A 24,773-nucleotide genomic window follows, 5' to 3' on the forward strand; every position below is an offset into this window, starting at 1 on the left:
GTGCGCCCGGACGCCTGGGTCCCTTTTTGGGGGGGCTGGAGGAGGCTCCCGGACGCCTGGGTCCCCTGTTGGAGGGTCCCGGACGCCTGGGTCCCCTGTGGGGGGCTGGGGGGGACTCCCGGACGCCTGGGTCCCCTGTGGGGGGCTGGGGGGGACTCCCGGACGCCTGGGTCCCCTGGTGGGGGGTGGGGCGGGTGCTCCCGGACGCCTGGGTCCCCTGATTTCCCGGAGGCCGCGGGGGAGGCCGGGATTTCGCAACCCCCCCCCCCCCCCCACCCTAACCTGGGCCCGTCAGCCCTGGACAGACGGACACACGGACACAGGGACGGACGGACGGACGGAGCCGCCATGGCCGGAGCCTTCACCGCCTTCCTCCGCCTCCTCCTCCTCAGCTCCAGCGACGGTGGGACCCCCATAGGGGACCCAGGCGTCCGGGAGACCCCCACCCCATAGACCCCCCAGCAGGGGACCCAGGCGTCCGGGAGACCCCCACCCCATAGACCACCCCACAGGGGACCCAGGCGTCCGGGAGACCCCCACCCCATAGACCACCCCACAGGGGACCCAGGCGTCCGGGAGACCCCCACCCCATAGACCCCCCACAGGGGACCCAGGCGTCCGGGAGACCCCCACCCCATAGAACCCCCCGCAGGGGACCCAGGCGTCCGGGAGACCCCACCCCATAGACCCCCCCGCAGGGGACCCAGGCGTCCGGGAGACCCCCACCCCATAGACCCCCCGCAGGGGACCCAGGCGTCCGGGAGACCCCCACCCCATAGACCCCCCCGCAGGGGACCCAGGCGTCCGGGAGACCCCCACCCCATAGACCCCCCACAAGGGACCCAGGCGTCCGGGAGACCCCAACCCCATAGACCCCCCACAAGGGACCCAGGCGTCCGGGAGACCCCAACCCCATAGAACCCCCTACAGGGGACCCAGGCGTCCGGGAGACCCCCACCCCATAGACCCCCCCGCAAGGGACCCAGGCGTCCGGGAGACCCCCACCCCATAGACCCCCCCACAAGGGACCCAGGCGTCCGGGAGACCCCAACCCCATAGACCCCCCCACAAGGGACCCAGGCGTCCGGGAGACCCCAACCCCATAGAACCCCCTACAGGGGACCCAGGCGTCCGGGAGACCCCCACCCCATAGACCCCCCTGCAAGGGACCCAGGCGTCCGGGAGACCCCCACCCCATAGAGCCCCCTACAGGGGACCCAGGCGTCCGGGAGACCCCAACCCCATAGAAGCCCCAACAGGGGACCCAGGCGTCCGGGAGACCCCAACCCCATAGACGCCCCAACAGGGGACCCAGGTGTCCGGGAGACCCCCACCCCATAGACCCCCCGCAGGGGACCCAGGCGTCCGGGAGACCCCCACCCCATAGACCCCCCACAAGGGACCCAGGCGTCCGGGAGACCCCCACCCCATAGACCACCCCACAAGGGACCCAGGTGTCCGGGAGACCCCAACCCCATAGACCCCCCCACAGGGGACCCAGGCGTCCGGGAGACCCCAACCCCATAGACCCCCCCACAGGGGACCCAGGCGTCCGGGAGACCCCAACCCCATAGACCCCCCCACAGGGGACCCAGGCGTCCGGGAGACCCCAACCCCATAGACCCCCCCGCAGGGGACCCAGGCGTCCGGGAGACCCCAACCCCATAGACCCCCCAACAGGGGACCCAGGCGTCCGGGAGACCCCCACCCCATAGACCCCCCCACAGGGGACCCAGGCGTCCGGGAGACCCCCACCCCATAGACCCCCCCACAGGGGACCCAGGCGTCCGGGAGACCCCCACCCCATAGACCCCCCCGCAGGGGACCCAGGCGTCCGGGAGACCCCCACCCCATAGACCCCCCCACAGGGGACCCAGGCGTCCGGGAGACCCCCACCCCATAGACCCCCCCACAGGGGACCCAGGCGTCCGGGAGACCCCCACCCCATAGACCCCCCCGCAGGGGACCCAGACGTCCGGGAGACCCCAACCCCATAGACCCCCCCACAGGGGACCCAGGCGTCCGGGAGACCCCCACCCCATAGAAGCCCCAACAGGGGACCCAGGCGTCCGGGAGACCCCAACCCCATAGACCCCCAACAGGGGACCCAGGCGTCCGGGAGACCCCCACCCCATAGACCCCCCACAAGGGACCCAGGCGTCCGGGAGACCCCCACCCCATAGACCCCCAACAGGGGACCCAGGCGTCCGGGAGACCCCAACCCCATAGACCCCCCCGCAGGGGACCCAGGCGTCCGGGAGACCCCCACCCCATAGACCCCCAACAGGGGACCCAGGCGTCTGGGAGACCCCAACCCCATAGACCCCCCCGCAGGGGACCCAGGCGTCCGGGAGACCCCCACCCCATAGACCCCCCCACAAGGGACCCAGGCGTCTGGGAGACCCCCACCCCATAGAAGCCCCAACAGGGGACCCAGGCGTCCGGGAGACCCCAACCCCATAGACCCCCCACAGGGGACCCAGGCGTCCGGGAGACCCCAACCCCATAGACCCCCCCGCAGGGGACCCAGGCGTCCGGGAGACCCCAACCCCATAGACCCCCCCCACAAGGGACCCAGGCGTCCGGGAGACCCCCACCCCATAGACCCCCAACAGGGGACCCAGGCGTCCGGGAGACCCCAGCCCCATAGACCCCCCCACAAGGGACCCAGGCGTCCGGGAGACCCCAACCCCATAGACCCCCCCACAAGGGACCCAGGCGTCCGGAACCCCTTCAAGGGACCCAGGAATTCGGAAGCCCCCACCACCCCCCAATAGGGGACCCAGGCGTCCGGGAGACCCCCACCCCTATAGGACCCTCATCCCAGAGGACCCAGGCGTCCGGGGGTTCCCCTTCCAAAGGGACCCAGGCGTCCGGGTATCCCCCCTCAAAGGGACCCGGGGGTTCCCCCAAAGGGACCCAGGCGTCCGGGTCCCCCCACTGACCGCGTCCCCTCCCCCCCAGGCAGCCCCACGGGACCGCCCCCCGGCCCCTCCCCCTCCCCCTCCCCCTCCCCCCGCTGTGACCCGGCGCTCGCGCCCATCGCGGGGGGATGGGCGGAGCTGGTGGCGGGGGGGAGGGGCTGCGCTATCGCTGCCCCCCCGGGAGCTCCCCCTCCCCCACCCACCTGCGCCGCTGCGGCCCCGACGGCACCTGGGAGCCCCTGGAGGGGGGAGGGGCGGCCACGTGCCAAGGTGGGGGAGGGGCGGGGGCATGGGGGGGATGGGGGGGGGGGAGGGGAGGCCAAAGTGGGGGAGGGGTGGGGTCATGGGGGGGATGGGGGTTATGGGGGGATGGGGGTTACGGGGGAGCCCCTGGAGGGGGGAGGGGCGGGGACATGGGGGGGTCATGAGGGGGGATGGGGGGGATGAGGGTTATTGGGGGGGAGGGGAGGTCACGTGCCAAGGTGGGGGAGGGGCGGAGGCATGGGGGGGGGATGGGAGGACATGGGGGTGATGGGGGGAGGGGAGGTCAAGTCAAGGGCCAAGGTGGGGGAGGGGTGGGGTCATGGGGGTCATGAGGGGGGATGGGGGGGATCAGGGTTATGGGGGGGAGGGGAGGCCAAGGTGGGGGAGGGGCGGGGTCATGGGGGGTCATGGGGGTCATGAGGGGGGATGGGGGGGATCAGGGTTATGGGGGGGGAGGGGAAGCCAAGGTGGGGGAGGGGCGGGGTCATGGGGGGTCATGGGGGGGGATGGGGGGTTATGGGGAAGCCCCTGGTGGGGGAGGGGAGGCCAAGGGCCAAGGTGGGGGAGGGGCAGGGGTATGGGGGGGTCATGGGGGGTTATGGGGGAGCCCCTGATGGGGGAGGGGACTCCAAGGGCCATGGTGGGGGAGGGGCGGGGTCATGGGGGTTATGGGGGGTCCTGGGGGTCTGGGTGGGTTTAAGGGGACCTGGGGGTGTTTTGGGGGGTCTGGGGTGTTTTGGGTGTTTCGGGGGGGTCTGACGTGTCCCCCCAGGCCCGCCCTGCCCCTCCCCCCTGGAGCTGGAGCACGGGTGGTGGTGGCCGCGGGGGGGGCGGGGCGGGTTCCCCCCCGGCTCCGTCCTCACCTTCGGCTGCTCCGGGGGCTTCGCGCTGCGGGGACCCCAGACCCGCGTCTGCGGAAACGGGGGGCGCTGGGGGGGGGCGAACCCCGTGTGCGACGATGGAGGTGAGGGGGGGTCCCCATGGACCCCCATGTCCATGTGTCCCCCATAACCCCCTGTCCACATGTCCCACTGACCCCAAATAACCCCCAGGGTCCTAAAGCCCCCCAGTGCCCCCAAATGACCCCCAGGGTCCTAAAGCCCCCCAGTGCCCCCAAATGACCCCCAGGGTCCTAAAGCCCCCCCAGTGACCCCAAATGACCCCCAGGGTCCTAAAGCCCCCAGTGCCCCCAAATGACCCCCAGGGTCCTAAAGCCCCCCAGTGCCCCCAAATGACCCCCAGGGTCCTAAAGCCCCCAGTGCCCCCAAATGACCCCCAGGGTCCTAAAGCCCCCCAGTGCCCCCAAATAACCCCCAGGGTCCTAAAGCCCCCAGTGCCCCCAAATAACCCCCAGGGTCCTAAAGCCCCCCAGTGCCCCCAAATGACCCCCAGGGTCCTAAAGCCCCCCAGTGCCCCCAAATAACCCCCAGGGTCCTAAAGCCCCCCAGTGACCCCAAATAACCCCCAGGGTCCTAAAGCCCCCAGTGCCCCCAAATAACCCCCAGGGTCCTAAAGCCCCCCAGTGCCCCCAAATGACCCCCAGGGTCCTAAAGCCCCCAGTGCCCCCAAATAACCCCCAGGGTCCTAAAGCCCCCCAGTGACCCCAAATGACCCCCAGGGTCCTAAAGCCCCCCAGTGACCCCAAATGACCCCCAGGGTCCTAAAGCCCCCCAGTGCCCCCAAATGACCCCCAGGGTCCTAAAGCCCCCCAGTGCCCCCAAATGACCCCCAGGGTCCTAAAGCCCCCCAGTGCCCCCAAATGACCCCCAGGGTCCTAAAGCCCCCCAGTGCCCCCAAATAACCCCCAGGGTCCTAAAGGCCCCCCATGTCCCCCAAGTCATGTCCCCATATCCCCCCCATCCCCCCATGTCCCCATTGCCCCCCATAGCCCCCACCCCCCCAATGTTCCCATGTCCCCCAATGTCCTCACGTCCCCCCATGTCCCCATATGCCCCAGCCCCGCTATGTCCCCCTGTCCCCCCATATCTCCCCATGTCCCCCTGTCCCCCCATATCCCCCACCCCCCAATGTCCCCATGTCCCCCCATGTCCCCATTGCCACCCCCATGTCCCCATCCACCCCCTGTCCCCATCACCCCCCATGTCCCCACATCACCCCCATGTCCCCATTGCCCCCATTGTTCCCATATCCCCCAATGTCCCCATGTCCCCCAATGTCCCCACTGCCCTCTATGTCCCCCCATGTCCCCATATCCCCTCATGTCCCCATTGCCCCCATTGTTCCCATATCCCCCAATGTCCCCACTGCCCCCATGTCCCCATATCCCCCCATGTCCCCATATCCCCCCATGTCCCCATTGCCCCCATTGTTCCCATATCCCCCAATGTCCCCATATCCCCCAATGTCCCCACTGCCCCCATGTCCCCATATCCCCCCATGTCCCCATGTCCCCCCATGTCCCCATTGCCCCCATTGTTCCCATATCCCCCAATGTCCCCATGTCCCCCAATGTCCCCACTGCCCCCTATGTCCCCCCATGTCCCCATATCCCCCCACCCCCCCATGTTCCCGTATCTCCCCATCTCCCCATATCCCCCCATGTCCTCATTGCCCCCATTGTCCCCATATCCCCCTACCCCCCCATGTTCCCATATCTCCCCACATCCCCCCATCCCCCCCGTCCCCTGTCCCCAGCCGGTGACTGCCCCGCCCCCGCCGTCCCCCCCGGAGCCACCAAGGAGGGCACGAGTTACCGGGTGGAGTCCGTGGTGCGGTTCCGGTGCCGCCCGGGGCTGCAGCTCGTGGGCTCGGCCGAGCGGCGCTGCATGGAGGGGGGCGCCTGGAGCGGCAACGAGCCCTGGTGCCGCGGTGCGGACGTTGGGGACAACGGGGACGTCGGGGACATTGGGGGCGATGGGGGCATTGGGGGCGATGGGGACAATGGGGGCGTTGGGGACATTGGGGGCGATGGGGGCATTGGGGGCGTTGGGGACAATGGGGACGTTGGGGACATTGGGGGCGATGGGGACAATGGGGGCGTTGGGGACATTGGGGGCGATGGGGGCATTGGGGACAATGGGGGCGTTGGGGGCAATGGGGGCGATGGGGACACTGGGGGCGATGGGGGCGTTGGGGACAACGGGGACGTTGGGGACATTGGGGGCGATGGGGGCATTGGGGGCGATGGGGACAATGGGGGCGATGGGGACATTGGGAGCGATGGGGACACTGGGGGCGTTGGGGACATTAGGGGCAATGGGGACAATGGGGGCGTTGGGGACATTGGGGGCGATGGGGGCATTGGGGGCGTTGGGGGCAATGGGGGCGATGGGGACATTGGGAGCGATGGGGACATTGGGGGCGATGGGGACATTGGGGGCGATGGGGACATTGGGGGCGATGGGGACATTGGGGGCGATGGGGACATTGGGGGCAATGGGGACAATGGGGGCGTTGGGGACATTGGGGGCGATGGGGACAATGGGGGCGTTGGGGACATTGGGGGCAATGGGGACATTGGGGGCGATGGGGGCATTGGGGGCGTTGGGGACAATGGGGGCGTTGGGGGCAATGGGGGCGATGGGGACACTGGGGGCGATGGGGGCGTTGGGGACAACGGGGACGTTGGGGACATTGGGGGCGATGGGGGCATTGGGGGCGATGGGGACAATGGGGGCGATGGGGACATTGGGAGCGATGGGGACATTGGGGGCGTTGGGGACATTGGGGGCAATGGGGACAATGGGGGCGTTGGGGACATTGGGGGCGATGGGGGCATTGGGGGCGTTGGGGGCAATGGGGGCGATGGGGACATTGGGAGCGATGGGGACATTGGGGGCGATGGGGACATTGGGGGCAATGGGGACAATGGGGGCAATGGGGACATTGGGGGCGATGGGGGCATTGGGGGCGTTGGGGACAATGGGGGCGATGGGGACATTGGGGGCGTTGGGGACAATGGGGGCGTTGGGGACAATGGGGGCAATGGGGACATTGGGGGCGATGGGGGCATTGGGGGCGTTGGGGACAATGGGGGCGATGGGGACATTGGGGGCGTTGGGGACAATGGGGGCGTTGGGGGCAATGGGGGCGATGGGGACATTGGGGGCGATGGGGGCATTGGGGGCAATGGGGACAATGGGGGCGTTGGGGACATTGGGGGCGTTGGGGGCATTGGGGGCGATGGGGGCATTGGGGGCGTTGGGGACATTGGGGGCGATGGGGACAATGGGGGCGTTGGGGACATTGGGGGTGATGGGGACATTGGGGGCGTTGGGGGCATTGGGGGCGTTGGGGACAATGGGGACGTTGGGGACATTGGGGGCGATGGGGGCATTGGGGGCGATGGGGACAATGGGGGCGTTGGGGACATTGGGGGCGATGGGGGCATTGGGGGCATTGGGGGCGTTGGGGGCAATGGGGGCGATGGGGACATTGGGAGCGATGGGGACATTGAGGGCGCTGGGGACAACGGGGACGTTGGGGACATTGGGGGCGATGGGGGCATTGGGGGCGTTGGGGACAATGGGGGCGATGGGGGCATTGGGGGCGATGGGGGTATTGGGGGCAATGGGGACAATGGGGGCGTTGGGGACATTGGGGGCAGTGGGGGCATTGGGGGCGTTGGGGACAACGGGGACGTTGGGGGCATTGGGGGCGATGGGGGCATTGGGGGCGATGGGGGCAATGGGGACAATGGGGGCGTTGGGGACATTGGGAGCGATGGGGACATTGGGGGCGTTGGGGGCAATGGGGGCGATGGGGACATTGGGAGCGATGGGGACATTGGGGGCGTTGGGGACAACGGGGACGTTGGGGACATTGGGGGCGATGGGGGCATTGGGGGCAATGGGGACAATGGGAGCAATGGGGACATTGGGGGTGATGGGGGCATTGGGGGCGATGGGGACATTGGGAGCGATGGGGACATTGGGAGCGATGGGGGCATTGGGGGCGTTGGGGACATTGGGGGCGATGGGGGCATTGGGGGCAATGGGGACAATGGGAGCAATGGGGACATTGGGGTTGATGGGGACATTGGGGGCGATGGGGGCAATGGGGGCGATGGGGGCAATGGGGGCGTTGGGGGCAATGGGGGCGATGGGGACATTGGGAGCGATGGGGACATTGGGGGTGATGGGGACAGTGGGGGCGTTGGGGACATTGGGGGCATTGGGGGTGATGGGGACATTTGGGGCAATGGGGGCATTTGGGGCAATGGGGGTGATGGGGGCAATGGGGGTGATGTGGGCATTTGGGGCAATGGGGGCATTGGGGGCGATGGGGGTGATGGGTGCAATGGGAGTGATGGGGACATTGGGGATGATGGGGACATTGGGGGCATTTGGGACATTGGGGGCGATGGGGACATTGGGGGTGATGGGGATGTTGGCAGTGATGGGGGCATTGGGGACAACGGGGGTGATGGGGACATTGGGGTGATGGGGGCACTGGGGACATTGGGGGCGATGGGGGTGATGGGGGTTGATGGGGACATTGGGGGCAGGGGGGATGTTGGTGGTGATGGAGGCATTGGGGACAATGGGGGTGATGGGGGCATTGAGGGCAATGGGGAATGGGGACGTGGAGGTGATGGGGGCGATGGGGACATTGGAGGTGATGGGGGCAATGGGGGTGATGGGAACATTGGGGACAATGGCATCGTTGGGGGTGATGGGGGCACTGGGGGCAATGGGGACATTGGGGGCAATGAGGGTGACGGGGACATTTGGGATAATGGGGGTGATGGGGACACCGGGGGCGATGGGGACATTGGGGGCATTGGGGACTTTGGGGACAATGGGGGTGATGAGGCCATTTGGGATGTGGGGATATGGGGACATGGGGATATGGGGCCATGGGGACAGGGGTATGGGGGCCATGGGGACACGTGGCCATGGGGTGAGCTGTGCCCGTGTCCCCTGGTGTCCCCGCAGCCCCCGGCACGTTCGACACCCCCCAGGAGGTGGCGTCCGCGTTCCTGGCGTCACTGACACAGACGGTGGAGGTGGCCGAGGGCAACGAGACCCACGGTGGGACAGGGGACGTGGGGGGCAGGGGGGATGGAGGGACATGGGGACAGGGGGGACATGGGGGGACATGGGGACATGGGGGGATATGGGGGGATATGGGGGGATGGGGACATGGGGGGATATGGGGGGACATGGGGGGATGGGGGGACAGGGGGGGACATGGAGACATGGGGACATGGGGGAATATGGGGGGACATGGGGGAATGGGGGTGACATGGGGGAATGGGGGTGACATGGGGGGACATGGGGGGACATGGGGTGACATGGGGGGACATGGGGTGACATGGGGACATGGGGGGACACGGGGGGACATGGGGGGACATGGGGTGACATGGGGGGACACGGGGTGACATGGGGACATGGGGGGACACGGGGGGGACATGGGGGGACATGGGGTGACATGGGGGGACATGGGGGGACATGGGGGGACATGGGGTGACATGGGGACATGGGGGGACAAGGGGACGTGACTCATGGTCACTGGGGGGGCTCTAGGACCCTGGGGGTCAATGGGGGTCACTTGGATATAGGGACATGGGGGGCTGTGGGGGTCAGGGGGGCTCAGTGGGTGTCCCTGTGGGTCTGGGGGGGTCTCTATGGGTCTGGGGGTGTCTCTATGGGTCTCTATTGATCAGGGGGGGTCTCTATGGGTCTGCGGGTGTCCCTATGAGTCTCTGTGGGTCGGGGGTGTCTCTATGGGTCTCTATGGGCCTGGGGGTGTCCCTATGGTCTCTATGGGTGTCTATGGGTTTGGGGGGTCTCTATGGGTCTGGGTGGGTCCCTATGGGTCTGGAGGGGTCTCTGTGGGTCTCTATGGGTCTGGGGGTGTCCCTATGGGTCTCTATGGGTCCCTATGGGTCTGTGCCCCCCAGGCCCCACAGAAAAGCGCCGCATCCGCCTCAGTCCCGGCGCCGCCCTCAACATCTTCCTGGTGCTCGACGCCTCCCAGAGCATCGGGGCCGAGGACTTTGGGGGGGCCCTGGAAGCGCTGCAGCAGCTGGTGGAGAAGGTGACCCCCCCAGACCCCCCCGGAACCCCTGACCCCCCAGGACCCCCAAATCCCCCCCAAACCCTCCCCAAATCCCCCCAGTTTACACAGCGCCCAAGTGTAGCCTGGGGGTTGGGATCTGTTGGTTGGTGGGGCCCAAAGGGGGTCCTGGGGGGTCACTGTACCCCAAAAAAAACCCTGGCACCCCAAAATGTCCCCAGGACCGCCCCCGACCCCCAGGACCCCCCCAGACCCCCAGGACCCCCATAGCCCCCCAGATCTTCAACGATATGGTGGACCCCCACTACAGCATCATCCTATCTGGGTCGTCAACCTGTCCCCTCTGAACCCCCAAATCCCCCTCAAATGCCCCCAAATACCCCCAGGACCCCCACCCAGGGCCCCCCCAGAACCCCCCAGGACCCCCCAGACCTGCAGGACCCCCCCAGGCCCCCATAGCCCCCCAGATCTTCAACTATGGGGTGTCCCCTCACTACAGCAGCATCCTATCTGGGTCGTCAACCTGTTCCTTCTGCACCCCCAAATCCCCCCCAAACTCCCCCTAATCCCCCCCAATCCCCCCAAATTCCCCCAAGACCCCCCCAGGAGTCCCCCAGGACCCCCCCAGACCCCCGAGACCCCTCCATAGCCCCCCAGATCTTCAACTATGGGGTGTCCCCCAACTACAGCATCATCCTATCTGGGTCGTCAACCTGTTCCTTCTGTCCCCCCAAATCCCCCCCAATCCCCCCAAATTCCCCCAAGACCCCCCCAGGAGCCCCCCTGTACCCCCTAAGACCCCCTCAGACCCCCAGGACCCCCCCAGACCCCCATAGCCCCCCAGATTATCAGCTATGGGGTGTCCCCACTATAGCATCATCCTATCTGGGTCGTCAACTTGTTCTCTCTGAACCCCCAAATCGCCCCCAAATTCCCCCAGGACCCCCCCCCCAGGCCCCCCCTGACCCCCGTGTCCCCCCAGATCGCCAGCTATGGGGTGTCCCCCCACTACGGCATCGTCACATTCGGCACTGAGGCGCGGGTGGTGCTGAGCCCCATGGACCCCAGAGCGGCCGATGGGGCCTGGGTGGGGGAGCTGCTGGGGGGGCTCAGCTTCAAAGGTGGGGGGACATGGGGGGCTGGGGGGGTCCTGGGGGGGGGTCTTGGGGGGAATATTGTGGGATATGGGGGGACATGAGGGGGGCTCAGCGTCTCAAGTAGGGGGCTATGGGGGGCTATGGGGGGACATGGGGGGCTGTGGGGTCCTGGGGAGGGGGTTTGGTGGGGATATTGGGGGGTTATGGGGAAACTATGGGGGTGTCCTGGGGGGGCTCTATGGGGGGGTCTGGGAGGACTTGGGGGGCTCAGGGGTGTTTTGGGGTGTCCGGGGGGTTTCGGGGGCTCAGGGGGGTTTTGGGGTGTCCAGGTGGGTTTGGGAGGTCCAGAGGAGTTTGGGGGTGTCCTGGGGGTTTTTGGGGTGTCCGGGGAGGTTTTGGGGTGTACAGGGGGACTTGGGGAGCTCAGGGAGGATTGGGGTGTCCAGGGGGTTTTTGGGGTGTCAGGGGGGGTTTCAGGATGTCAGGGGGCTTTTTGGGGTGTCTAAGGGGGTTTGGGGGTGTCCAGGGGAGTTTTGGGGTATCCAGAGGGGCTTGGGGGGCCCAGGGGAGTTTTTGGGATGCTCGAGGGGTTGGGGGTGTTCGGGGGAATTTTGGGGGTGCCAGGGGTGTTTTGAGGGTTCGGGGGGGATGGGGGTGTCTGGGGGGTGTTTTGGGGTGCCGGGGGGGTTTGGGGGGTCAGGGGGGGATGGGGGTGTCTGGGGGGTGTTTTGGGGTGCCGGGGGGGTTTGGGGGGTCAGGGGGGGATGGGGGTGTCTGGGGGGTGTTTTGGGGTGCCGGGGGGGTTTGGGGGGTCAGGGGGGGATGGGGGTGTCTGGGGGGTGTTTTGGGGTGCCGGGGGGGTTTGGGGGGTCAGGGGGGGATGGGGGTGTCTGGGGGGTGTTTTGGGGTGCCGGGGGGGTTTGGGGGCTCCCCTGACCCCCCCGCCCCCCCAGACCACGCGGAGAAGCCGGGCACGAACCCCCAGGCCGCCCTCCGTGCCGTGTACGGGCAGCTGGTGCAGCAGGAGCGCGCGGAGCGGCTGCGGGGGCTGCGGCCCCCCCCGGTCACCAACAGCACCCGGCACGTCCTCCTCATCGTCACCGACGGTGGGGACCCCCAAAACCCCCCCTGACACCCCAAAACCCCCCCTGACACCCCAAAACCCCCCTGACACCCCAAAACCCACCCAGACCCCCCGGTCACCAACAGCACCCGGCACGTCATCCTCATCGTCACCGACGGTGGGGACCCCCAAAACCCCCCGACACCCCCAAACCCACCCAGACACCCCAAAACCCCCCTGACACCCCCAACCCCCCCCTGACACCCCAAAACCCACCAGGACACCCCCAAACCCACCCAGACCCCCCCGGTCACCAACAGCACCCGGCACGTCATCCTCATCGTCACCGACGGTGGGGACCCCCAAAACCCCCCCTGACACCCCCAAACCCACCCAGACCCCCCCGGTCACCAACAGCACCCAGCACGCCATCCTCATCGTCACCGACGGTGGGGACCCCCAAAACCCCCCTGACACCCCAAAACCACCCAGACACCCCCAAACCCACCCAGACCCCCCCCGGTCACCAACAGCACCCGGCACGTCATCCTCATCGTCACCGACGGTGGGGACCCCCAAAACCCCCCGACACCCCCAAACCCACCCAGACACCCCAAAACCTCCCCTGACACCCCCAAACCCACCAGGACACCCCAAACCCACCCAGACCCCCCCGGTCACCAACAGCACCCACCACGCCATCCTCATCGTCACCAACGGTGGGGACCCCCCCGACACCCCAAAACACCCCCAGTGCCCCCCAGTGCCTCCCAGTTCCACCCAGTGTCCCCCTGGACCCCAAATACCCTCCCAGTCCCCTCCAGTCCCTCCCAGCCCCTCCAGTCCATCCCAGTCCATCCCAGTCCATCCCAGTCCATCCCAGTCCCCCCCAGTCCATCCCAATTCCCCCCCAGTCCATCCCAGTCTCCCTTAACCCCCCCAAATCACCCCCTATCCCCTCCCCATCCCCTCCCAGTATATCCCAGTATATCCCAGTATATCCCAGTATATCCCAGTATATCCCAGTACATCCCAGTGCCCTGACCCCCGTCCCCCCCAGGCCGGGTGAACATGGGGGGGTCCCCAGTTCCCGTCCTGCACCAGATCCGGGAGCTGCTGAGCATCGGGAGGGACCCCCAGAACAACCGCGAGGACTTCCTGGGTAACTGGGGATACTGGTTATACTGGTTATACTGGTTATACTGGTGATACTGGGAGGGACCCCCAGAACAACCGCGAGGACTTCCTGGGTAACTGGGGATACTGGTTATACTGGTTATACTGGTGATACTGGGAGGGACCCCCAGAACAACCGCGAGGACTTCCTGGGTAACTGGGGATACTGGTTATACTGGTTATACTGGTTATACTGGTGATACTGGGAGGGACCCCCAGAACAACCGCGAGGACTTCCTGGGTAACTGGGGATACTGGTTATACTGGTTATACTGGTTATACTGGTGATACTGGGAGGGACCCCCAGAACAACCGCGAGGACTTCCTGGGTAACTGGGATACTGGTCATACTGCTTATACTGGTCATACTGGTTATACTGGGAGGAACTGGGGGGTCTATGGGTTTTGGGGACCCCCCTATTTTGGGGGTGAGGGGGCTGGTGGACCCCAAAACCCTCAAGATGTTTGGGGGGATCTGGGGGGTTTGGGGGTTCCTGGGGGGTCTCTGGAGACCCTGGGGATGTTTTGGGGGGAACTATGGGGTTTTGGGGACCCCCTATTTTGGGGGTGGATGGGCTGGTGAACCCCAAAACCCTCAACATCTTTGGGAGGGATCTGTTGGATTTTGGGGGTCAAGGGGGTGGTCTGGGGGGGTCTATGGGTTTTGGGGACCCCCCTATTTTGGGGGTGGGGGGCTGGTGAACCCCAATACCCTCAACATGTTTGGGGGGATCTGAGGGGGTTGGGGGGTCTCTGGGGACCCTGGCGCTGTTTTGGGGGGGTCTATGGGTTTGGGGGCCCCCCCTGACCCCCCTGCCCCCCCAGACGTGTACGTGTTCGGGGTGGGGGAGCTGGTGCACCCCGAAACCCTCAACGCTTTGGCCTCGCACAAGGACGGGGAGCAGCACGTGTTCCTATTGAGGGGGCTGCCCGACCTGCAGGAGGCGCTGCAGAGCATGATTGGTATGGGGGGGCACCCCAAAACCCCCCCGAACCCCCAAAACCCCCCTGAACCCCCAAAACCCCCATAGAGACCCAAGAACCCCCATAGAGTCCATAACCACCCCCAGCCTGCAGGGGGCGCTGCAGAGCATGATTGGTATGGGAGGGCACCCCAAAACCCCCCCGAACCCCCAAAACCCCCATAGAGCCCCCAAAACCCCCATAGAGACCCAAGAACCCCCATAGAGCCCCAAAACCCCCATAGAGCCCCCAAACCCCCATAGAGTCCATAACCACCCCCAGCCTGCAGGGGGCGCTGCAGAGCATGATTGGTATGGGGGGGCACCCCAAAACCCCCCCGAACTCCCAAAACCCCCATAGAGCCCCCAAAACCCCATAGAGCCCCAAAACGCCCATAGAGCCCCAAGAACCCCCATAGAGCCCCAAAACCCCCATAGAGCCTCAAGAACCCCCATAGAGCCCCAAAACCCCCATAGAGTCCATAACCACCCCCAGCCTGCAGGGGGCGCTGCAGAGCATGATGGGGATGGGGGGGACCCCAAAACCCCCCTGAGCCCCCCACAACATCCCAGGGACCCCAAAACCCCCATAGAGCCCCCAAATCCCCATAGAGCCCCAAAACCCCCATAGTGCCCCAAGAACCCCCATAGAGCCCCAAAACCCCCATAGAGTCCATAACCACCCCCAGCCTGCAGGGGGCGCTGCAGAGCATGATGGGGATGGGGGGGGACCCCAAAACCCCCCCGAACCCCCAAAACCCCACTGAACCCCCAAAACCCCCATAGAGCCCCAAAACCCCCATAGAGACCCAAGAACCCCCATAGAGCCCCAAAACCCCCATAGAGTCCATAACCACCCCCAGCCTGCAGGGGGCGCTGCAGAGCATGATTGGTATGGGAGGGCACCCCAAAACCCCCCCGAACTCCCAAAACCCCCATAGAGCCCCCAAACCCCCATAGAGCCCCCAAACCCCCATAGAGACCCAAGAACCCCCATAGAGCCCCAAAACCCCCATAGAGTCCATAACCACCCCCAGCCTGCAGGGGGCGCTGCAGAGCATGATGGGGATGGGGGGGAACCCCAAAACCCCCCTGAGCCCCCCACAACATCCCAGGGACCCCAAAACCCCCATAGAGCCCCCAAACCCCCATAGAGTCCATAACCACCCCCAGCCTGCAGATCATGATGGGTATGGGGGGGGGGACCCCAAAATCACCCTGAACACCCAAAATCAACCCAGACACCCCCAAAACACCCCCAGGGACCCCAAAATCACTCCAGACACCCCCAAACTCCCCCCTTCCCCCAAAAAAGCCCCATAGAGCCCCCAAACCACCCTGACCCCCCCAAATTTCACCCCACTGAATCCCCCCCCAGGGATCCCCAAATCCCACCCAGATCCCCCCAAAACCCCCTGGGACCCCCCATGTGACCCCCATATCTCCCCCAGGGACCCCCAAACCCCTCAGGGACCCCCAAAACCCCCCTGCCCCCCCAAATTTGTGTGTCCCCCCCCCCAGATGAGAGCGATGTGCTGGGGCTGTGCGGGCTGAGCCGGGAGCACAAGAGCGCGGGGGACAGGGACAGGAACCCCTGGATCGTCATTGTCACCGTCACCGTGAGCTGGGGGGGGACACGGGGGGACGGGGGGGACACGGGGGGACGGGACTCGGGGTCATTGGGGGGCTCTGGGGGTCACTGGGGGTTATTTGGGGTCACTGGGGGGGCTTTAGGACCCTGGGGGTTATTTGGGGGCACTGGGGGGGCTTTAGGACCCTGGGGGTTCTTTGGGGGCACTGGGGGGCTTTAGGACCCTGGGGTTATTTGGGGGCACTGGGGGGGCTTTAGGACCCTGGGGGTATTTGGGGTCACTGGGGGGCTTTAGGACCCTGGGGGTATTTGGGGTCACTGGGGGGGCTTTAGGACCCTGGGGGTATTTGGGGTCACTGGGGGGGCTTTAGGACCCTGGGGGTATTTGGGGTCACTGGGGGGCTTTAGGACCCTGGGGGTATTTGGGGTCACTGGGGGGGCTTTAGGACCCTGGGGGTTATTTGGGGTCACTGGGGGGGCTTTAGGACCCTGGGGGTTATTTGGGGTCACTGGGGGGCTTTAGGACCCTGGGGGTTCTTTGGGGTCACTGGGGGGGCTTTAGGACCCTGGGGGTTATTTGGGGTCACTGGGGGGCTTTAGGACCCTGGGGGTTATTTGGGGTCACTGGGACCCTGGGGCTCACTGGGGTCACTAAGGGGGGGGTGGTGTGTGGTCTGGCCCCGCCCCCTCGTGTCTGACTCCGCCCCCTTTGCAGCGGCCGGGGCGGGGCCACGAGCGCTGTGGGGGGGCCCTGGTGTCCCCCCACTTTGTGCTGACTGCGGCTCATTGTTTCACCCCCGATGACAAAGAGGAATGGATCAGCGTGGACGCGGGTGAGGGGGGGCCCGGACGCCTGGGTCCCTTTGGGAAGGGTCCCCCCGGATGCCTGGGTCCCTTTGGGGGGGTCCCCGAATGCCTGGGTCCCTTTGGGAGGGGAACCCCTGGACTCCCAGATCCATTTTTGGGGTGGGATTCAGGGTCTCTCGGATACCTGGGTCAGTCTATGGGGCTGGGGGGGTCTATGGGTCATTCTATGGGGCTGGGGGGGGTCTATGGGTCATTCTATGGGGCTGGGGGGGTCTATGGGTCAGTCTATGGGGTGGGGGGTTCTATGGGTCATTCTATGGGGCTGGGGGGGTCTATGGGTCAGTCTATGGGGTGGGGGGTTCTATGGGTCAGTGTATGGGGTTGGGGGGTTCTATGGGTCAGTGTATGGGGCTGGGGGGGGTCTATGGGTCAGTCTATGGGGCTGGGGGGGTCTATGGGTCATTCTATGGGGCTGGGGGGGGTCTATGGGTCAGTCTATGGGGTGGGGGGGGTCTATGGGTCATTCTATGGGTTGGGGGGTCTATGGGTCAGTGTATGGGGTGGGGGGGTCTATGGGTCAGTCTATGGGTTGGGGGGTTCTATGGGTCATTCTATGGGGCTGGGGGGGGTCTATGGGTCAGTCTATGGGGCTGGGGGGGTCTATGGGTCAGTGTATGGGGCTGGGGGGGTCTATGGGTCAGTCTATGGGTTGGGGGGTTCTATGGGTCATTCTATGGGCCTGGGGGGGGTCTATGGGTCACTCTATGGGGCTGGGGGGGTCTATGGGTCAGTCTATGGGGCTGGGGGGGTCTATGGGTCATTCTATGGATCTGAGGGCTCTATGGGGCAATGGGGGCTCTATGGGTCAATGTGTGGGTCTGAGGGCTCTATGGGGCAATGGGGGCTCTATGGGTCAATGTGTGGGTCTGAGGGCTCTATGGGGCAATGGGGGGGCTCTATGGGGCAGTGTGTGGGTCCCTTTGGAGGGGTCCCCGAATGCCTGGGTCCCTTTGGGGTTGGATCCCCGGACGCCTGGGTCCCTTGGAACAGGAGCTTTGTGGGGGTTCCCCGGTTGTTTGGGGTTCCCAGGGGGGTTTTGGGGGGTCCCCCGTGGTTTTTGGGGTCCCCTCCCAGCCCCGCGTCCCCCAGGTCCCCGTGTCCGCCGGGGGGTGTCGCGGCTGCTCCTGCACCCCCAGTTCCAGCTGGGGGGGCGGCGCGACCGGGGGGTCCCCGAATTCTACGACTACGACGCGGCGCTGGTGCAGCTGAAGGAGGCGCTGGAGCCCTCGGTCGGAGCACGGTGATTGGCTGGGGACGGAGGGGGCGGGGCCTGGAAAGGGCGGGGCCGGGTCTTTGGGGGCGGGGCCGTTGGGGCGGGGCCTGGAGAGGGCAGGGTCGGGGACTTAAGGGGCGGGACTTTAGGGGTGGGGCTGGGTGGGGGACTTTGGGGGCGGGGCCTGAGGGGGCGGGGCTTGAGGTTCAGTCTATGGGGTTGAGGGGGGTCTATGGGTCATTCTATGGGGTGGGGGGGTCTATGGGTCATTCTATGGGTTGGGGGGGTCTATGGGTCATTCTATGGGGCTGGGGGGGGTCTATGGGTCAGTGTATGGGGTGGGGGGGTCTATGGGTCATTCTATGGGGTGGGGGGGTCTATGGGTCATTCTATGGGGTGGGGGGGTCTATGGGTCAGTGTATGGGGTGGGGGGGTCCATGGGTCATTCTATGGGGTGGGGGGGGTCTATGGGTCAGTGTATGGGGTGGGGGGGTCTATGGGTCATTCTATGGGGTGGGGGGGTCTATGGGTCAGTGTATGGGGTGGGGGGGTCTATGGGTCATTCTATGGGTGGGGGGGTCTATGGGTCAGTCTATGGGGTGGGGGGGTCTATGGGTCATTCTATGGGGTGGGGGGGTCTATGGGTCAGTGTATGGGGTGGGGGGGTCTATGGGTCATTCTATGGGGTGGGGGGGTCTATGGGTCAGTGTATGGGGTGGGGGGGGTCTATGGGTCATTCTATGGGGTGGGGGGGGTCTATGGGTCAGTGTATGGGGTGGGGGGGTCTATGGGTCATTCTATGGGGTGGGGGGGTCTATGGGTCAGTGTATGGGGTGGGGGGGGTCTATGGGTCATTCTATGGGGTGGGGGGGGTCTATGGGTCATTCTATGGGGCTGGGGGGGTCTATGGGTCAGTCTATGGGGTGGGGGGGTCTATGGGTCAATGTATGGGGTGGGGGGGTTTATGGGTCATTCCATGGGTCTGAGGGCTCTATGGGGCAATGGGCGCTCTATGGGTCAATGTGTGGGTCTGAGGGCTCTATGGGGCACTGGGGGCTCTATGGGTCAATGTGTGGGTCTGAGGGCTCTATGGGGCAATGGGGGCTCTATGGGTCAATGTGTGGGTCTGAGGGCTCTATGGGGCACTGGGGGCTCTATGGGTCAATGTGTGGGTCTGAGGGCTCTATGGGGCAATGGGGGCTCTATGGGTCAATGTGTGGGTCTGAGGGCTCTATGGGGCAATGGGGGCTCTATGGGTCAATGTGTGGGTCTGAGGGCTCTATGGGGCAATGGGCGCTCTATGGGTCAATGTGTGGGTCTGAGGGCTCTCTGGGGCAATGGGCGCTCTATGGGTCAATGTGTGGGTCTGAGGGCTCTCTGGGGCAATGGGGGCTCTATGGGTCAATGTGTGGGTCTGAGGGCTCTATGGGGCAATGGGGGCTCTATGGGTCATTCCATGGGTCTGAGGGCTCTATGGGGCATTGGGGGCTCTATGGGTCAATGTGTGGGTCCCTGACCCCCATCGCCCCCCAGCCCCATTTGCCTCCCCTGCACCAAAGCGGCCGCTCAGGCCCTGCGGCTGCCGGCCCAAGGGAGCAGCTGCCAGGAGCACCGTGAGTGCCGAAACCCCCAAAATCACCCCAAAAACACCCAAAATCACCCCAAAACACCCCAAAAACACCCAAAATCACCCCAAAAACACCCAAAATCACCCCAAAACCCCCCCGAAACACCCCAAAAACACCCAAAAACACCCCAAAACACCCAAAAACCCCCCCAAAATATCCCAAAACCACCCCAAAATCAGACCCAAAACACCCCAAAATAACCCTGAATCACCCCAAAATAAACCTGAAACACCCCAAATCACCCCCAAACACCCCAAAAACACCCAAAATCACCCGAAGAACACCCCAAACCACCCCAAAACAGCCCAAAGACACTCAAAACACCCCAAAATCACCCCAAAAACCCCCCAAAACACCCGAAAATCACCCAAACCACCCCAAAATCACCCAAAAACACCCAAAATCACCCCAAAACACCCCAAAATCCCCCAAAAATAACCCAAAACCAAGCCCAAAGACACCCAAAACACCCCACCGGTGGGGGGGGTCACTGGGGCCACTGGGTCAGCGGTGGGGGTCCCGGGGTCACCGGTGGGGGGGTCACTGGGGGCACCGTGTCACTGGTGGGGGTCCCGGGGTCACCAGTGGGGTCCTGGGGTCACTGGTGGGGGTCACCGGGTCACTGGTGGCGGGGTCACTGGGGGCACTGGGTCACCGGTGGGGGTCCCGGGGTCACTGGTGGGGGTCCCGGGGTCACCGGTGGGGGTCACTGGGTTCACCAGTGGGGGTCACTGGGGGCACTGGGTCACCAGTGGGGGTCCGTGTGTCACCGGTGGGGTCCCGGGTGGCTCCGTGGGTCCCCAGGGCGCCTGCTGCTGCCCCCCAAGACCCTGGAGGCGTTTTTCGTGTCCCCCCGGGGCCCCTCGGAGCTGCAGCGGCGCCACATCCGCATCAAACTGGGCGACCAGGTGGGGCCGTCTGTCCGTCCCCCCCGGCCGTCTGTCTGTCCCCCCGCCCCCCGCCGTGTCCCCATACACCCCCCGTGTCCGTCTGTCCCCCGTGTCCCCATACACCCCCTGTGTCCGTCTGTCCCGTGTCCCCATACACCCCCCGTGTCCGTCTGTCCCGTGTCCCCATACACCCCCCGTGTCCGTCTGTCCCCCGTGTCCCCATACACCCCCTGTGTCCGTCTGTCCCCCGTGTCCCCATACACCCCCTGTGTCCGTCTGTCCCGTGTCCCCATACACCCCCCGTGTCCGTCTGTCCCGTGTCCCCATACACCCCCCATGTCCGTCTGTCCCCCGTGTCCCCATACACCCCCTGTGTCCGTCTGTCCCCCGTGTCCCCATACACCCCCTGTGTCCGTCTGTCCCGTGTCCCCATACACCCCCTGTGTCCGTCTGTCCCCCGTGTCCCCATACACCCCCTGTGTCCGTCTGTCCCGTGTCCCCATACACCCCCCGTGTCCGTCTGTCCCGTGTCCCCATACACCCCCTGTGTCCGTCTGTCCCCCGTGTCCCCATACACCCCCTGTGTCCGTCTGTCCCCCGTGTCCCCATACACCCCCCGTGTCCGTCTGTCCCCCGTGTCCCCATACACCCCCCGTGTCCGTCTGTCCCCCGTGTCCCCATACACCCCCCGTGTCCGTCTGTCCCCCGTGTCCCCATACACCCCCCGTGTCCGTCTGTCCCCCGTGTCCCCATACACCCCCCGTGTCCGTCTGTCCCGTGTCCCCATACACCCCCTGTGTCCGTCTGTCCCATCCCCGTGTCCATCTGTCACCCCCCTGTGCCTGTCTGTCCCCTCCCTGCATCCATCCGTCCCCCCACGTCCATCTGTCCCCCCGTGTCCGTCTGTCCCCCCGTATCCATCTGTCCGTCCCCATGTCCCCATCCAACCCCCGTGTCTGTCTGTCCCCCCCATGTCCCCATCCACCCTGTGTCCGTGTGTCCCCCCATGTCCATCTGTCCCCCCCCATGTCTGTGTGTCCCCCTATGTCCATCTGTCCCCCCCATGTCCCCATTCACCCTGTGTCCGTCTGTCCCTCCCATGTCCATCTGTCCCCCCCCATGTCCCCATTCACCCTGTGTCCGCCTGTCCCCCCATGTCCGTCTGTCCCCCCCATGTCCATCTGTCCCCCCCATGTCCCCATCCATCCTGTGTCCGTCTGTCCCCACCATCTCCATCTGCCCCCCCCATGTCCCCATCTACCCCATGTCCGTGTGTCCCCCCATGTCCATCTGTCCCCATCCACCCCCCATGTCCATCTGTCCCCCCATGTCCGTCTGTCCCCCCATGTCCATCTGTCCCCCCCACGTTCCTCTGTCCCTGTTCCCCCCGTGTCCATCTGCCCTGACCTCCCATGACCCCATGCCCCCCCGCCCGTGACCTTGACCCGCCCGTGACCTTGACCCGCCCGTGACCTTGACCTCTGCCCAGCGGGGTCCCTGTGAGGCCGACGCCCTCCGCGCCCCCCCCTACGCCAACGTCAGCGCCCTGGACGACGTGGTGACCCCGAGGTTCCTGTGCTCGGGGGGCAGCGAGCCCCAGGTGGACCCCAACGCCTGCCGCGGTCAGTCCCAGTATAAACCAGTATAGACCAGTACAAACCAGTACGGACCCCTAGAGAGCACTACAAACCAGTATAGACCAGCATGGGCCAGGGAACCCCCCCAGTGCCTCCCCAGGGCCCCAGGTGGACCCCAACGCCTGCCGCGGTCAGTCCCAGTATAAACCAGTATAGACCAGTATAGGCCAGTACAAACCAGTATAGACCAGTACAGACCCTTAGAGAGCACTACAAACCAGTATAGACCAGCATGGGCCAGGGAACCCCCCCAGTGCCTCCCCAGGGCCCCAGGTGGACCCCAACGCCTGCCGCGGTCAGTCCCAGTATAAACCAGTATAGACCAGTACAAACCAGTACAAACCAGTACAGACCCCTAGAGAGCACTACAAACCAGTATAGACCAGCATGGGCCAGGGAACCCCCCCAGTGCCTCCCCAGGGCCCCAGGTGGACCCCAACACCTGCTGCGGTCAGTCCCAGTATAAACCAGTATAGACCAGTATAGACCAGTACAAACCAGTACAGACCCCTAGAGAGCACTACAAACCAGTATAGACCAGCATGGGCCAGGGAACCCCCCCAGTGCCTCCCCAGGGCCCCAGGTGGACCCCAACGCCTGCCGCGGTCAGTCCCAGTATAAACCAGTATAGACCAGTATGGGCCAGTACAGACCCCTAGAGAGCACTACAAACCAGTATAGACCAGCATGGGCCAGGGAACCCCCCCAGTGCCTCCCCAGGGCCCCAGGTGGACCCCAACACCTGCTGCGGTCAGTCCCAGTATAAACCAGTATAAACCAGTATGGGCCAGGGCACCCCCAGGGACCCTCCAGAACACCCCAGTTCATCCCAGTTCCCCTCCACAGGTGACTCTGGGGGTCCCGTCATTGTCACCAGGGGGAAGCGGCACTTCCAGGTCACTGGGGATACTGGGAGGGACTGGGAATGGTGGGGGGGTCACTGGGAGGGACTGGGGGGCACTGGGAATGGTGGGGGGGGCACTGGGGTCATTGGGGAGACTGGGAGGGACTGGGAATGGTGGGGGGGGCACTGGGAGGGACTGGGGGTCACTGGGAATGGGGGAGGCACTGGGGGGCACTTGGGACACTGGGAGGGACTGGGGGGCACTGGGAATGGTGGGGGGGCACTGGGAGGGACTGGGAATGGTGTGGGGGGTGCACTGGGGGACAGTGGGAGGGACTGGGGGGCACTGGGAATGGTGGGGGGGGCACTGAGGACACTGGAGGGCATTGGGGACACTGGGAGGGACTGGGAATGGTGGGGGGGGCACTGAGGACACTGGGGGGCACTGGGGACACTGGGAGGGACTGGGAATGGTGGGGGGGCACTGAGGACACTGGAGGGCATTGGGGGCACTGGGAGGGACTGGGAATGGTGGGGGGGGCACTGGGGACACTGGAGGGCATTGGGGACACTGGGAGGGACTGGGAATGGTGGGGGGGGCACTGAGGACACTGGAGGGCATTGGGGACACTGGGAGGGACTGGGAATGGTGGGGGGGGCACTGGGGACACTGGAGGGCATTGGGGACACTGGGAGGGACTGGGAATGGTGGGGGGGGCACTGAGGACACTGGAGGGCACTGGGGACACTGGGGGGCACTGGGGACACTGGGAGGGACTGGGAATGGTGGGGGGGCACTGAGGACACTGGGGGGCACTGGGGACACTGGGGGGCACTGGGGACACTGGGAGGGACTGGGAATGGTGGGGGGGGCACTGGGAACGGTGGGGGGGGCACTGGGAATGGTGGGGGGGGCACTGAGGACACTGGAGGGCATTGGGGACACTGGGGGGCACTGGGGACACTGGGAGGGACTGGGAATGGTGGGGGGGCACTGGGGACACTGGAGGGCATTGGGAGGCACTGGGAAGGGCGGGGGTCGCGGGGCGGGTTTGGGGTGACCCCTCGTCCGCGGGCAGGTGGGGGTGATCAGTTTCGGGGTCCTGGACGTTTGTCACCGTCCCCGCGCCCCCAGCTACGCCCGCGACTTCCACATCAACGTCTTCGAGGTGCTGCCCTGGCTGCGGGACACGCTGGGGGGGGACGTCGAGTTCCTGCCCTGAGGGGACAGCGGGGACAGCGGGGACAATGGGGATGTGGGGGACATGGGGACATTGGGGATGTGGGGGACATGGGGACATTGGGGGACAATGGGGGACAATGGGGATGTGGGGGACATGGGGACATTGGGGGACAATGGGGGACAATGGGGATGTGGGGACATTGGGGGACATGGGGACACTGGGGGACATTGGGGATGTGGGGGACATGGGGACATTGGGGGACAATGGGGATGTGGGGGGCATTGGGGAACAATAGGGATGTGGGGGACATGGGGACATTGGGGGACAATGGGGGACAATGGGGATGTGGGGGACATGGGGACATTGGGGGACAATGGGGGACAATGGGGATGTGGGGGACATGGGGACATTGGGGGACAATGGGGGACATGGGGACATTGGGGGGCATGGGG

General features: G+C 65.8%; 1 protein-coding gene across 1 annotated transcript; it reads left to right on the forward strand.

Annotated features, from left to right (window-relative positions):
- The first annotated feature begins 263 nt into the window (after nt 1-263).
- Nucleotides 264-24,392, forward strand: CFB (complement factor B). The gene is made up of 18 exons (XM_071800964.1): nt 264-403; nt 2,965-3,194; nt 3,961-4,152; nt 5,844-6,017; nt 9,086-9,181; nt 10,054-10,190; nt 11,152-11,290; nt 12,220-12,372; nt 13,390-13,491; nt 14,331-14,468; nt 15,989-16,086; nt 16,774-16,891; nt 18,015-18,165; nt 19,672-19,751; nt 20,571-20,674; nt 22,146-22,278; nt 23,140-23,189; nt 24,217-24,392. Exons 2-18 carry the CDS (start codon nt 3,053-3,055, stop codon nt 24,358-24,360), a joined length of 2,151 nt encoding a protein of 716 aa, XP_071657065.1. The 5' UTR covers nt 264-403; nt 2,965-3,052; the 3' UTR covers nt 24,361-24,392.
- Nucleotides 24,393-24,773: the final 381 nt, after the last annotated feature.

Source organism: Patagioenas fasciata, chromosome 34 (assembly GCF_037038585.1).
Source record: "Patagioenas fasciata isolate bPatFas1 chromosome 34, bPatFas1.hap1, whole genome shotgun sequence".
Classification (NCBI taxonomy): domain Eukaryota; kingdom Metazoa; phylum Chordata; class Aves; order Columbiformes; family Columbidae; genus Patagioenas; species Patagioenas fasciata.

Bases quoted from the DNA above. Each gene is read 5' to 3' on its own strand.
- CFB (XM_071800964.1), top strand. From the start codon at position 3,053: ATGGGCGGAGCTGGTGGCGGGGGGGAGGGGCTGCGCTATCGCTGCCCC. The intron at 20,675-22,145 runs GTGGGGCCGTCT...ACCTCTGCCCAG, and splicing joins GCATCAAACTGGGCGACCAG to CGGGGTCCCTGTGAGGCCGA. The intron at 23,190-24,216 runs GTCACTGGGGAT...GTCCGCGGGCAG, and splicing joins GGGGGAAGCGGCACTTCCAG to GTGGGGGTGATCAGTTTCGG.